This window comes from Mastacembelus armatus, chromosome 20 (assembly GCF_900324485.2).
Source record: "Mastacembelus armatus chromosome 20, fMasArm1.2, whole genome shotgun sequence".
NCBI classification, from domain to species: domain Eukaryota; kingdom Metazoa; phylum Chordata; class Actinopteri; order Synbranchiformes; family Mastacembelidae; genus Mastacembelus; species Mastacembelus armatus.
The window spans coordinates 12,116,965-12,130,981 of record NC_046652.1 but is presented as its reverse complement, the minus strand read 5'-3'; the positions used below and the strand labels follow the sequence as shown (position 1 = coordinate 12,130,981).

The 14,017-nt window shown below is 37.5% G+C and overlaps 1 protein-coding gene across 2 annotated transcripts; it reads left to right on the top strand.

Moving 5' to 3' along the window:
* The first annotated feature begins 153 nt into the window (after nt 1–153).
* LOC113121630 (inositol monophosphatase 1) lies at nt 154–5,646 on the top strand. 2 transcript variants are annotated; one of them, XR_003294766.1, is made up of 9 exons: nt 154–291; nt 1,563–1,696; nt 1,812–1,916; nt 2,181–2,226; nt 2,432–2,540; nt 2,734–2,842; nt 3,804–3,955; nt 5,137–5,323; nt 5,423–5,646. XR_003294766.1 is itself a non-coding variant. In XM_026292304.1 (8 exons), exons 1-8 carry the CDS (start codon nt 229–231, stop codon nt 5,256–5,258), a joined length of 840 nt encoding a protein of 279 aa, XP_026148089.1. In that variant the 5' UTR covers nt 154–228; the 3' UTR covers nt 5,259–5,646. The 2 variants fall into 2 exon arrangements, 1 of the variants encoding a protein (XP_026148089.1); XM_026292304.1 differs by having other exon boundaries at nt 5,137–5,646.
* Nucleotides 5,647–14,017: the final 8,371 nt, after the last annotated feature.

Genomic DNA, 14,017 nt, shown 5'->3' with positions numbered 1-14,017 from the left:
TGTCCTTGTTGACTTCCTGTAAGGATAAATGACTAGCCGATATAGCCAATGACAACAGCAGGCTTCACATCCAGTGACACTTATTGACCAATGAGAGTGAGAGGCACCTTTAGTCCCACCCACCCACCCGGCTTATTGCAGTGTAACCTATATTATAGACACATCTAACCGAGGAGGGTCAGGTTTGTGTTTGTGTTTGTGTTTGTGCTGCTGTTTCCGCATATCACCATGAGCGATCCTTGGCACGAGTGTATGGACCACTGTGTGCAGGTCACTAAAAAGGCTGGGAAGGTAAGATAAGGCTGTTTTTAATGGTGCCATGTTTTTCCTTTTAAGGCTTTAAATCACTGTTTTGAGCCTGACACATGACACAGTAGCACTCTGTAATGTTTGTTTGTTTATTTTCTCCACCAATCTACACTCAGATTACCTACTTTCAGTATTTTGGGGAAGCCCCAATGATAAAGTCTCTACCAGCTTCACACACTTGGATTTGGAATTTATTTGCAATATATCCCATTCTTTCTAGTAGATCCTCTCAGATTGAATGGGAAGTCTGTGCAAACTATCATATTTCAGATGTTTGGTGGGTGTAAGTCTGGGCTTTGGCTCAGTCAATCAGGAATATTCAGTCTGTCTTGTTCTGAAGCCACTCCAGCTTTGTCTTACCTGTATGCTTCAGGCCATTGTCATGCCGAATATTATATCAATACCCTGCTCTCAGCTCACACGCCCTGTGGAACAGGTTTGCTGCAAGGACCTCTTCATATGTTGCTCTATTCATCCTTCCTTCACTTCAGTCTATTCTCTATAATCTGTTGTTGTTACGAGAAGCACCCTCACTGTGTGATGCTGCCATCACCATGCTTTACATTAGGGATGGTATTCTTCTCAAGGTGAATTTGGCTTTCAGCTATATTCAGATATTTGAACGAAGGTGATTTTTAGTAATGTTATTTATTTTTTGTACAGAGTATTCATGAATTCTGAAGTAACAGTAATGTGTAATGCACACTATAAAGGCAAATAACTCATGTATTTGGGGTCTTGAATCGTACAGCATGGTGGATGGATGGTCAGCATTTTTGCCTCACAGCAAGAAGGTTCCTGGTTAGAAACCCATCAGGGGCCTTTCTGTGTGGAGTTTGCATGTTCTCCCTGTGCTTGTGTGGGTTTTCTCCAGGTACTCTGGTTTCCTCCCACAGTCCAAAAACATGTATGTCAGGTTGATTGGTGACTCTAAATTGCCCATAGGAGTGAGTGTGAGTGTGTGAGGTTGTTTGTCTCTATGTGGCCCTGTGATGGACTGGTGACCTGTCCAGGGTGTACCCCTGCCTTTCACCCAAAGAGAGCTGGGATAGGCTCCAGCAGATCCCTGTGACCCTGGTTAGGAATAAGCGGTGGAATAAGATGATGGATGGGGTCTTGAAGCTTACACCTAATCATCTGTTGGCCACCATTACTGATGATATTTAACACACAGCATTTAGGCTAATTAAAGCCGGAGATGTAGCTATTCATCCAAAAAATCCTCTCACTGTGTCATTGTCATATTTTGCCAGATGATCTGTGAGGCGCTCAAGAAGGACATCACAGCCATGCATAAAAGCTCTCCAGTTGACCTGGTGACCGAGACCGACCAGAAAGTGGAACAGCTTATTATATCCTCCATCAGGGAAAAGTACCCAACACACAGGTACCTCGCCAGATACAGACAAAAGAAAGGTTTTATATATATATATATATATATATATATATATATTATATATTATATATTGTTACTTATGTTTTTTTTCTTTGTGAACTTAAAGATTCATAGGAGAGGAGTCAGTAGCAGCAGGTGCACCAAGTGTTCTTACAGACGATCCCACTTGGATCATCGACCCCATTGATGGCACTACCAACTTTGTGCACAGGTAGTACTGCCTGACTGAAATGCTGCATGAAGCATAACGAAACTTGATACTGCACTGGATTTGTATTAGCTTAACTATGTTTATCTTTTAATTAGGTTCTTTCATGGATTGTCCCCCCGTCAGGCATAATTAGACAATGTGCTGTAGATGGATGTTCAATGATTCATCTACATCAATGGATCAATGAATTCATCAATGGAAATTGATTCTTCTGAGTTCAATCCTAAAAGAAGTTCATTAAATGATGTTTTATATTGTGTGCAGGTTTCCATTTGTGTCTGTGTCAATTGGCTTTGCTGTGAAGAAAGAGGTACAGTAAACATTAATATTCATTAATATCAAGTAAAATGACACTGTGAAATATGTAAAACCGTTAACATATTTAGCTCAAAAAACAAGTAAATATGCAAGAGTTTGCTTTTATTACAAAAAAACCTCCTGTTGTATGAATTGGCTGATCAATGTATCTCCTTCCACCTGCAGCACATGAATCACTGCTGTTTTTATGTTCTCAGATAGTGTTTGGGATTGTGTACAGCTGCACTGAGGACAAAATGTATACTGCACGGAAAGGGAAGGGTGCATTCTGCAATGGAGTACCTATCAGAGTTTCTGGACAAGAAGGTGAGAGTAGTGATAATTACAGCAGGTTGGGACTTGTTGTAGTTGTTAAAATATCCACAAGGAGGAGCCGAGGTCACAGCAAAAATGTTTCCTTGTCTGTTCCAATATTAAGCAAAAATAAGAGGCAGTAGGTGTGCATTTTATGCATTCTGTGTTTTCTTCATTTGTCTTTTGGACTGTGTTTTCATCCTAGATATTACCCAGTCTCTGGTACTGACAGAAGTTGGATTCAAGGAGGATCCTGAGCACTTCAAAACAATGTTGACCAACATTAAGACCATCCTCACAATCCCTGTTCATGGGTAAATATGCATATAAAGTTGTAATCCTTAAGTCTTCGGGTTGTTTTGGTGGCAGCTGTTGCTTCTGATGGCGTAGATTAATTCACCAGAAAATGCTGCTGCAGCTACTTTGTCAAGAAAACAGTGCAACAACTCATGACATTTTAATAAAGAAGCTATTTTAGTAATTGGCCTATTTTACATCATGGCATTACCAACCCTCATGTTATGCTGCACATGATGCAAGTACACACAACACAGTGAAGTTGGTCACGGAGCTTTAATTCTTCGTTTAATAACTTAGTGTAGTTGCTCCATGTTTTTCTTGTTTCTTGCTCCTTTTAATGTGGAAGAGTAGTTTTGGATTGTTTTGTGGATGCATTAACTAATATATGGCTCCAAGTAACATCTATTTTCATTGAGTAATCTATTATTTAGTCTAAGTGTTAAAAAATAGTGTACAATGTCTGTCAGGACTTCCCCCAACCCAGCGTGACATAGTCTGAGAGCTTGACTTGAAAACTAATTGTCTGTACCCCAAAGATATTGTTTTTACAATGATGTAGAACAGTAACTCATAAAACCTTCACATTGGAGAAACAAAAACTTCAAACAGATGTAAACAGATGTTTTTTTTAAAAATCCATCTGTCTTAAAACTGCCAGTGTTTAAGAAGCATTGTGAGCCCAATATAGTCAATGTGCTTATGTGTAAAATGCATACCATGTGATTGCGGCATCTGAGGTTTGATTTCTGGCTGGGGGACCCTTATTGCATATCATACCCCATTATACATTTAAGTCATAAAAATTAACAGTACAATTAAAAGTACTATAAATAGAGGAGATTATTATACAACATAAATACCAAATTCTATAAAAATGTCAAGCACACGCTACGCATTTGACCGTTCCACCATTAGGAAATTACACCGAGTCATCTGCAGTCAAATTTATAGCAGAGATCATGTTTCCATCCACAGAATCCGCTCCCCAGGCAGTGCAGCTGTCAACATGTGTCTGGTGGCATGCGGCTCAGCTGATGCTTACTACCACATGGGCATCCACTGCTGGGACATGGCTGGAGGGGCAGCAGTTGTTAGGGAAGCTGGTGGAGTTATCATGGACATTACAGGTGGGTTATAGAGAAAATGTGAGCTGTTCGAACAACACTTTTTTTGAAATCCTAAAAGGCTGCTTAGTCACTGGATAAAGTGGTGGAGGTGGGCAGTGGGTTGAATGACTTCTGGAAAACAAGTGTTGCCAAAGGAGATTTCTTTGCAGAACAGACAAGCAAAAACAGACTGCTGCTCTTTCAGTGAAAACCCAACAGAACCTATTAACATTTATGCATTATTTATGATTAAACTATTGCTAATTATTGTCATTCTTTTTTGCTCACAAATGCCTGTGAAACACAGTTGGATGGTGAGAGATGCTAGGCAGCTACTGGCTCTGTACAGAAATTTGATCTTAAAATTGAGCAGCACTCCTACTGATAAAACAGCTGGTCTGAGATTGGGGATGCTAAGGAAGCTGTGCTCTGCTACCAAGCTGTTTGTTAAGTAAAAGCTGCAGTTTTGACAATGGTGGGATGCCTAGAAGAAGAACACACACTCGGTTTCCTGCCAAAACACTTGTGTAATCCTGTAAGGTAGAGCAGATCAGTGCATGGATGTACTGCAGCAAATACGTTATAGGTCCATCTTAGAGGGTTCATGAGAGGCGAGTGAGCCGTGTCTATCACAGTCCTCTTGACTTCGATGATAACTGAAGGTTATAATGTAGTAAAGAGCTGTACTTCTTAAAACCTGAACCCATTTAGTGTAAAAATGAAAATGATAAAGGGACTATGCTGCTGCAAGAGCAGATTTATTGTCCACACTTTCATCATCTGCTTTATACAGTGCATCTCAAAATGAATGCTTTCTGCCTGTTTCGTTTGTTATATATAATATTGTTTGTCAGAGCCACCTCACAAACTTCTATGATTATATTTCATGCAGAATTTTTGACATAATGACTAATATTGTTTGGTGCCATCTTTGAAGGAGATCTAAAAGAATTTAACTCGCTTAGAAATTTTTTTGTGCAAATGCTTTTTGACTTCACACTAAACAATATAATTTTCTTCATATTATATGGTCAGTCAGTGGCTTGTAAGTGCATACTAACGATGATGTGAAACAACCAAGAACATACTGGGGCCCTCAGTTGGTTTATTGAAGTTACTAAACATATTTTAAGCACGCACTGCTTAAAAGTCATCATAAGTTAAACCTTATAACACTAATACAATTTACATTTTTCATCCAGGTGGACCATTTGATCTGATGTCTCGGAGGCTGATAGTTGCCAGCAGCAGAGCGATAGCAGAACGTATTGCCAAGGAGATAACAGAATTTCCTGTTGGCAGAGACGACACAGATGACTCTTAAAATTTTTATCAACTCGTCAGCCATTTTAACAGTCATTTAACCACCCAACTTTTTGCATTTATCAGGTCAGAATTGCGTATTTGGTCTAATGGCAAAATTATTTTAAAAGTGGTTTGTTAAATATTCAGTGTGTATACTTTTATCCTTTCTACTTTCCTTTTAAGTCATTGTTGGATTCTGTGGTGCAATGGTAGTGCATCTGACTCCAAATCAGATGGTTGTGTGTTCAACTCATGTCATAGTGTAAGACTGGGGGCAGTCATGGTCTAATGGATAACCGGAAAGTTGTGGGTTCGAGTCTGAACTGGCAGGAATTGTTGTTGGGGTGGACTGAATATCCAGCGCTCTGTCCACCGTCAATACCACGACTGAGGTGAGACCGTTGAGCAAGGCACCGAACCCCCAACTGCTCCCTGGGTGCTGCAGCCATGGCTGCCCACTGCTGTGTGTGCACTTTGGGTGGGTAATGCAATTTCCCCATTGTGGGACTAATAAGGGTAAATAACTTAACTATTTTTGCACTTAATCATTCATATTTCATTTTTCTATTTTGTTGTAAATTATTGTTGAATTGTATTTATAACATTGGTCATGACATAGCCATTATTTATTTGCTTAATCGTATATGGGTGATGTAAGAACATAAAAAAGGAGTTATACTGATTGAAAAACCTCAACAGAGCAGGACTGGAGTGATTATAGGATAAAAGTTGGAAGTGCTATTTCACGTCAGATTTGAGTTCTTGATCCTTCGGTAACTGAATTGGTTTGAATTTATTTAAACATACTTTTGTTCGTACTGTTAAGTGCACTGTAAGGGTTTCAATGGTGTAACTAGTTTGCACTTTATTAATACAAGAATATGTGCTATACATCAGACACAGTGTATGTACAACTACTGTACTGTATTCCTGCTTCCCCCGTCACATCCAGAGTGAAATACTCTGAAGGTGCTCTAAAATTTTAATTGTGTTTTGAAAGGATACAATAAAAACCACTAGAAATATCTCCTGCTTGTGCCCAGCCTCCTTCTGACATGCCAGAGATAGATAAATTCATGTCATTAAAGCCCTGCAGGCATGGACAGATTATGAGACAATGGGGCCCTGGCCCTTCTCCTTTACTCTTAGGAGCTAGACTCATAGACTCGGAAACCGTGCAATTTTTTACTTGTTCCGTATGTCTTTGTAACAACTTTGCACCTATTTTGCTTGTTTGATATCTTAAGTTGTTTTTCATCTGCATTGTTCAGTGTTAGTTTCTCTCATTTTGCATATTTGTGTGGTTTTCTGTCTCTATTGTTGTCCTGTGTTTCTTGTACTGGATTTGTGTCTTTGTAACTGGTTTGCATGTGCTGTATAATTTTATTGTTTTGTGGTCCTTTGTTTTGATTAATTAATATAGATTCATTGACTTTCCAATGAAAAGCTTAACCCTGCACAGTTCTCTGGTCTAGGGGCCCCCTGACCTTTTTGGGCCCATTCTGTCTCAGCATGAATCACGTGTCTGCATGCATGTTTGCTGAACATTTACAGTAACGCCAGTAATTTTCCTCAGAAAAATGTGTGCAAAAAAAAAAAAAGAATCTAGATCTAAAAACCTCCTTGTTAAATATGAGAGTGCATCATGACAGAAATATTAGAAAACAATACACATCTCCCACCTTGTGGTGCCTCATTTAAACATTCCCATAAAATTCTCCCCTGACCAGTCACAATAAACTTGCCAAATTGCCTGATATTCTCTCCCTTTTTTTTTTTACCACACTGACATCACAGGCATGTATCAGACAAGTGTTCGGGACCTAAACATATAATTTTCTTTGACCTAGAACAAGACACACTTACAAAATCTATAAAGCAAGAATGAACAAAAAAATGTTTATTGTGGAAAGCACAAAACAAAATAACCAGAAAATAGGCCTCTGACACACCATAGACCACTAGAAAAAAAACATACTGCTACCATTGTGATTTAATAGAGAGATAAAAGCATTCAGAGTCATTATACCATGTAAAATTCTCCGCTGCATTTCCCCTGCCCTTTTAGTCAGTGCTGCAGATGCTGCACATGCAGAGTGGAAGACTGCCCCCCGGCGTTATGTGCTCTATGAAATAATCCAGAGTTTTGGTATCTATAGACTGTTTTTTTCAGTTGGTGTTTGTCGATGACTAACAAATCCAGATCTTATATGTTGCAGCCCCCTCCACAGAAATCAATGGTCCATGTTACTCTGCAGCAGGGGGTTCAGACGTTATCACCAGTGTTGGGACTGATTTCCCCACTACACTCCCACTACTGCCACCCACACCACTCCATTAAAAAAAAAAAACACCACGACTTACTTTGAAATGAATTTGAATGTAAAAAATATATGCTAAATGTATATTACTCTATCTACAGTAAGTTAAAAGTTTATAAATATGTATCAAAGATACAATACGAAGACAAAATACAAAACTTAAAATACAGAAACTAAATATAAAAATGATAGCCTTTCTTTTTCCAAATATATTGCAAAGTATTTGGTATCTTGGTGTATTTTAACCTAATATGGGTGATAACAGAGGGGTGTTATATAAATGTGTGTAATATATATATAAAAAATGCTAAGCATTTTGTAGTTTAAATGAACTACATGTACAGTATCAAATAGCTTACTGTTCATTCCACACTAATGTGTGACTAATCATTACAGTATGACACTAGGTCAGTTAAACCTAAGGGATATAAATCTGTCTGTTTGGGAAGCACAAGTGATTGTGAATCAGTTTCACCTGCTTTGGTCCAAATGAAAGTGACAGCAGCTGCAATGATGAGGCAAAAGCAAGACAACTGCAAGAAAGGGGATGGTTTTACATGTGGTGGCCACAGACAAATGCTCTCTCCTTTTCCTTCCTGACTGATTCTTCTCAGCTTTTGTGTTTTGTCATCACTGGTATCATGAGGCAGCACCTGCAGCCCAATCAGGTGGCACAGAGTAGTCCAACAATTTTTAATCAACCTGTAATTTCAATTTTTCTGTTTGATTTTCAGTGTGATTTTGAATACAGCGCTTCATGGGTTGATGAGTTTGGTTTCAAATGATGTTGATTAAATTATTATGTCATTTTTGTTTTGAATACAGTGAATATTAGTAAAGATTTTAAACCTGAATAATTAATTCATCAAGAGCTGTTGTGTGCTATAAGTTCCCTTAAGTTTTTTTAATGCATTTTTTATTTCATGCTGACGCTAACTTGTTCCTGTGAGACATCTTCCCCTGGCATTTGGCAGCCTAGATGTCCCCTGTGCCACAGGCCATCAACAGCAGTGAAGGTCTTTAAACCTTTTTTACATTTGTTACTTGCGCAGTGAACCAAGTCCCTATACTTTCACAGTATGTTCGAAATAACCAACCATCCTTGTAAATACCAGCAAAGCAGTATTGTCCTACATCCCCAAAAAGTTAGACTGCTGATATTTTTGAACAACTTTAGTCCCATCCAATGTGGCCTACTGAAACTGGCAAATAAAAATTGAATGAATTATAATATATTATGAGCTGTTCATTGAAATAACCAGATGGTGTTGGAGTGCAATCTTAAGTGACATTTCAATCACATGCTTCACGTAGATGGCGATTAATGTGCTGTCTGTTAATATCAGTTACTGTATTTGTTTAGTTTTGTTTATATTTATACACATTAGAATATAAAATCTGCAATTAATATTATTTGGTGATTCAACACTTTTGTATGAGAAAATAATTTTTTAAGCATTTATTTTGTAGACATCTCTATTTGTAATTCTTACATAAAAATATATGTAAATCAGCCATATGTCTGTAAAAGTGTTAAAACAGCAGGTTATGTGAGTCAGCCCTCAGGAGAGAAGACACTGTCCCTGTCTTTACTGTGCTCCCAGGTGTTTGCTGCAGTACCCAGTGAAAGGGGTGTACTGGAAACTGAGTAACAGATTCAGGAGCAATTACAGATTATTTCTTTCCCCTCATGTGGTGTCACTCCAGCTGTTGGCAACTGCCTAAGATGGTCTATGCTTAGGAATGCATAATGCAAACTTACCTTCATCTCTCTTATCTCCTCTCTTGTTTTTGCAGTTTTGGTTGTAATCTTTCAGTAAAGGACTGCCTCTAGCTGAATTTTGTAGATCACTTTGTCCATTTATCTGTCCATTATCTATACTGATCATCTTGTACGAGCTTGTGGGAGCTGGAGCTGAGCCCAGCTGGCATTGGGCAAGAGGTGGTGAGATAATTTTGTGTTTTCTTCAATATTCTGTCTCTTCTTGACATTCTGTAATCATGGGATAAACAATTTCTAATATCCCTCTATGCAGGTGCAGGTAAACACAAAGTAAGGGGTTGTAAATGTGCTTTGAGTGAAAGTATTTAGAGATTTTACTGTGACATAAGATTCATTAACAAATTCTACCATATATTTAGTGTAGAGATGGCAAATTATATATCTAGATAGATACAATATCCATGCAGCATATTATTTAGCATATTATATAGCCTACATATGAAACCACTTGAGGATACACCGTCTACATACAAACAATAATGGTGCCCTATCAATATTCATATCACCATATCAATCTATGTATTAATTTTAATTGTAAAAAAGGGCTTGTGTTCTACATCACAAACTGTAGTAGAATAATGCTGCAGCTTAAACTGAACCAACCCACAGTACAGTATAAACGGATAAGCACACTAGTAAGCAAAGCTTAATTTTTAGATAAACTGGTCTACTCACATTGAATTGGTTTTTTCATTAAAACAGTTCTCAGTCGGACTTTCATGTCCATGATATTACAGAGATATCAGTAGCAAAACTAGTTGACAATATGAAGAATAATCAAATAATGCAGATTCAATTTTGGTGCTACTGGACCTGATGATCAGATTCTTTTAAATAGACTTGGGCTTTACTCTTTACTGTCAGGAGCTAATTTTATCTGGTTTATTTGTTACCATCTTGACAAAGTTTACTGTAAAAATTAATCATGAATTTTTTTAAGGATCATTACTATTTAATGTTTGCTGTTACCTTTCGGTGATGGTATGACAGGAAAGGACATCTCTTTCCGCAGCTATGCTGATGACACTCCACTTTATGTGGATGTGCCTACTGATGACACAGAGCAGATGGAGATGTCTTTGCCTATTACCTACAATGTCATAAAACATTTAAATTAGATTTTAGTTATAAATTCAAAAGCTTAAATTCCCTTGGCCTAAAGTTTTCTTTTCACCGGGCCACAATCTTGGTGTCATCTTTGATGATGATTATGATGATTGATTTTGTTGTTGTTGTTTATTTGATCTAGTTTTTAATTTATTTATATTCTATTTTATTTATTTAAAAATATTATATAAATCAAATTTCTTATTAGTAAAGTGCTATGATTTGTATTAACCTGTATGAAAGCTGCTGTATAAAGTTGATTGAATAAATACTGACACCCTAAATGGCATGTTTTTTCATTTGTTTGTCACTAAAATCGGCACAGAGCCTCCAGCTCAGCCCATTACAGTGGCAACTGGTTGGGCACTGCATTAGATCTTCTTCATTTAAAGGGCACTTTATCTCTTGCTTTTTGTTTGTTGGGATACTTTATGGCACAGTATCACGTTTTCTTCCAGTGATATGTTACCCATGAGGGCAATTCATTCTAGATTGTCACATATATATAGGTACTCTAGGGCTCTACCTGATTTAGTACTCATAACTATGACAGCCATTGCAGAACTTGGTATGATTTCTCATTTGTGCGGACACCTTAGAGGGAACTTCATCATGTTTGAGCCACTGTGGGAGTGACTTAGGGGGAATTTTCCTGTAGTGTTACTTTAGAGGCACCTTATTATATTTGTTCTACTATCAAGATATCCACTGGTTTTTATCATATAATTGCATTTTTTTCACATTCAGTGAGGTTTTAACCATTTTTTTGTTTTTATGAATTTTATTACTTTTGCTTTGGTTTTGTCTTGTCAACAAGTATCGAACGCTTGTCAACAAGTGTTGGATGAATTTTTGTGAAGTTCGGTAATGATGCATCCTGATGACTTTGATGTTGACTCGGTGCTTCATTTAGTGCCGCCAACAGGTAAAACTGTTCAGTCAGTGAAATATCTCACCTACCAGATAGATTGGAACATTTGTACACTCTGCTCTTATTTGAATAATAATTTGAATAATGTTTTGTGTCTGATGTAGTTTTCCCACAAAAAAGTCAATCAAATGAGGTCATCAGCATAAAGTCCATCTTTAGTTTCTGACCTTTAATTTAGTTCCAGTTTCCCTGCCCAGCATGTGAAAAATGTATCCACAACTAAGGATTGGACAAAAATATGTAAACACACAAATTCTAATTAAGTTATGAATATGACTATAGATCTAGACTTATGAGATTTCTATCTGAATGTTCAAGTATTGATTCCACAGCTTACTTTGTCTTTCCATTTATTGAACAACAATATGTATATTCTCACATTCTTTATCTGTAGAGTCTTGCTCTTAAATAACAATGGTCAAAAGGGGCTTTGCGACGAGACAAGACCTGTCTGGAGCTGCTACTCATCTTTCAGGGTGTTCCACTGACCTTCTGCGTCATAGCAGACCTCAGTTAAACCTGTGATTCCAGGGAACAAAACATCTGTCATCCGGGATAAATTATTCATAATGGACCTGCCAGGGAGCCAGCAGGACTGATATATTTGTTTTGCTTGTCCTATCACTTCCCTCTGCCTGACTCCCAGCAGTTGAGAGATTGTCTTATATTTAATGTACAATAGAAAACAGAATGACAACTGCTCTTCTTCTGTTTCCTGTCAAACAAAACTTTCAACAAATTCATGATACCCATACCCCATACTGATATCTTAAATTCAACAGAGGTTTGTTTATTTGAGCTGCACAGCTTGTGCTCAAGTTTCCTTGCAAATGTCAGACTGCAGTATAATAACAACGTTGTCTCAACAGTTTCATCAATGCTTTACAAAGCTGTTTTCATATGAAGATTGATGTCAGATGACTAATTGCATTTGAGAGGATAAGATTCGGTACGTCTGCTTTTGTCTTTATGTCATTAATAGTGCAACAGGAAACAGCAGAAACAGGTTTAAGGTGTTACAACACAACGTTTAGTTATACAAAGTGTGAGAGATGAAGATCGTGTCTCTTGAAAAAACACTCTAAGTCACCTAATCATAGTAATCATGGTCAAGTGTTGTCTATATATACTTCACCTTTATCATCACATTTCAGGATATAATAAAGTAACATAACCTGTAGATTTATTCAGAGAAGAAAAAATGACCAATAATGTGCTTTGTTGTATATGTTTACAGGTTAGGTAGCTGCTGTCAATTTGGCAACTAATTTATTTTTTACCATTATCATAAAATTGTCATTCCTACCATGCCACCTCACACAAAAAGGAGAATTTATCCCACCTTAAACTGTGATCTAACAACAATTGCAGGAATTAGCACATATGTAGACATTTAGACAAATAAAAACACGTATATCTAGATCTCTGTACCTGCAGTACAACAGCTGCTTTCACCAAGCTTGTCTGTATTACAGACTGTATCCAACTCTTATCAGACCTCGGGAGAAAATGGGCATGCATGCAGACATAATCAGTGACTCAACAGGGGGCTCAAACGTATTTTCCACTAATGGAATACAATAAAAGGACATAAAGAAAAGTTAAATCACTGTAAAACTGTCTGAAAGTATAAAACTGGCAGGAGCTTTGTTTGTCATGCCAAATCCCATGTCAAAACCAAGAAAAACTGAATAGTTGTCACCTCTTGTAACATTTTCACCTCAGAACATCTGATTTGAGACATCAATGTGAGCTGACAACGCCAAGAATTTTTTTTATACCGTGTTATTATTATGACTCACACCCAAAAATTTTTCAGCTTTTGCTACCACAGATGCACTTCATAGCAAAAGGACCATGCATTATTGTAGGTATAGCTTCATAAGGACATAATACTTCGTATTTTCGACTTGGGCTGCTATGAAGCCTGTGCTGGTGCTTTTCACACTTGATCATGCCAGGATTTTAAGTGCCTCATCTCTGCAATGGGGCAACTTTAGTGAGATTTTTGCAAAATATCATACACTAGCATACACACATACACATACATGAGTTTTTCTTTTATTGTTGTACTGCATGGATGATACACGTGTGTATATAAAATGAGTACAGGTGTGTGCTTTCCATCGTACTAGATGGATGATAGCTGTCTTGTCTAATACCTCTTTTTGGTCATTACTGTCTCATTTATCTCCAAAAACTCTTCATGTAGGACAGATTATTAATAAAGTAACGTCTCTGAGACACATGGTAGATTTCCTAAAGCAGAGCTAACACAGTACCCATACATGCAGTATTTACTTGTGTGATGTACTCCTGGTAATTGCCACAGTGTCCCAGTGCCTGTTAAGTCTGCAAGCATATGTATGCTTATTAGAGCTCATGAGACACACTTAGTTTAATAAGGACATCCTGTCACTCCCACAGACACAAATACAGTACATGGCATAATCAGGCTGAGATAAATTGTTGGAACAAATACGACTATTGAGGAGGCCTATTACAGTTATAATCAGATGACAGTGAAAACACAATCAGGGCCTGAGAGGAATACATATTTAATATTGGCCACAAGATATATATACAAGACATATAACTACCACCATGTAATTGTCAATATTTTCTGTCATATTTTT

Bases quoted from the DNA above. Each gene is read 5' to 3' on its own strand.
- LOC113121630 (XM_026292304.1), top strand. From the start codon at position 229: ATGAGCGATCCTTGGCACGAGTGTATGGACCACTGTGTGCAGGTCACT. The intron at 292-1,562 runs GTAAGATAAGGC...ATATTTTGCCAG, and splicing joins TCACTAAAAAGGCTGGGAAG to ATGATCTGTGAGGCGCTCAA. The intron at 1,917-2,180 runs GTAGTACTGCCT...TATTGTGTGCAG, and splicing joins ACTACCAACTTTGTGCACAG to GTTTCCATTTGTGTCTGTGT.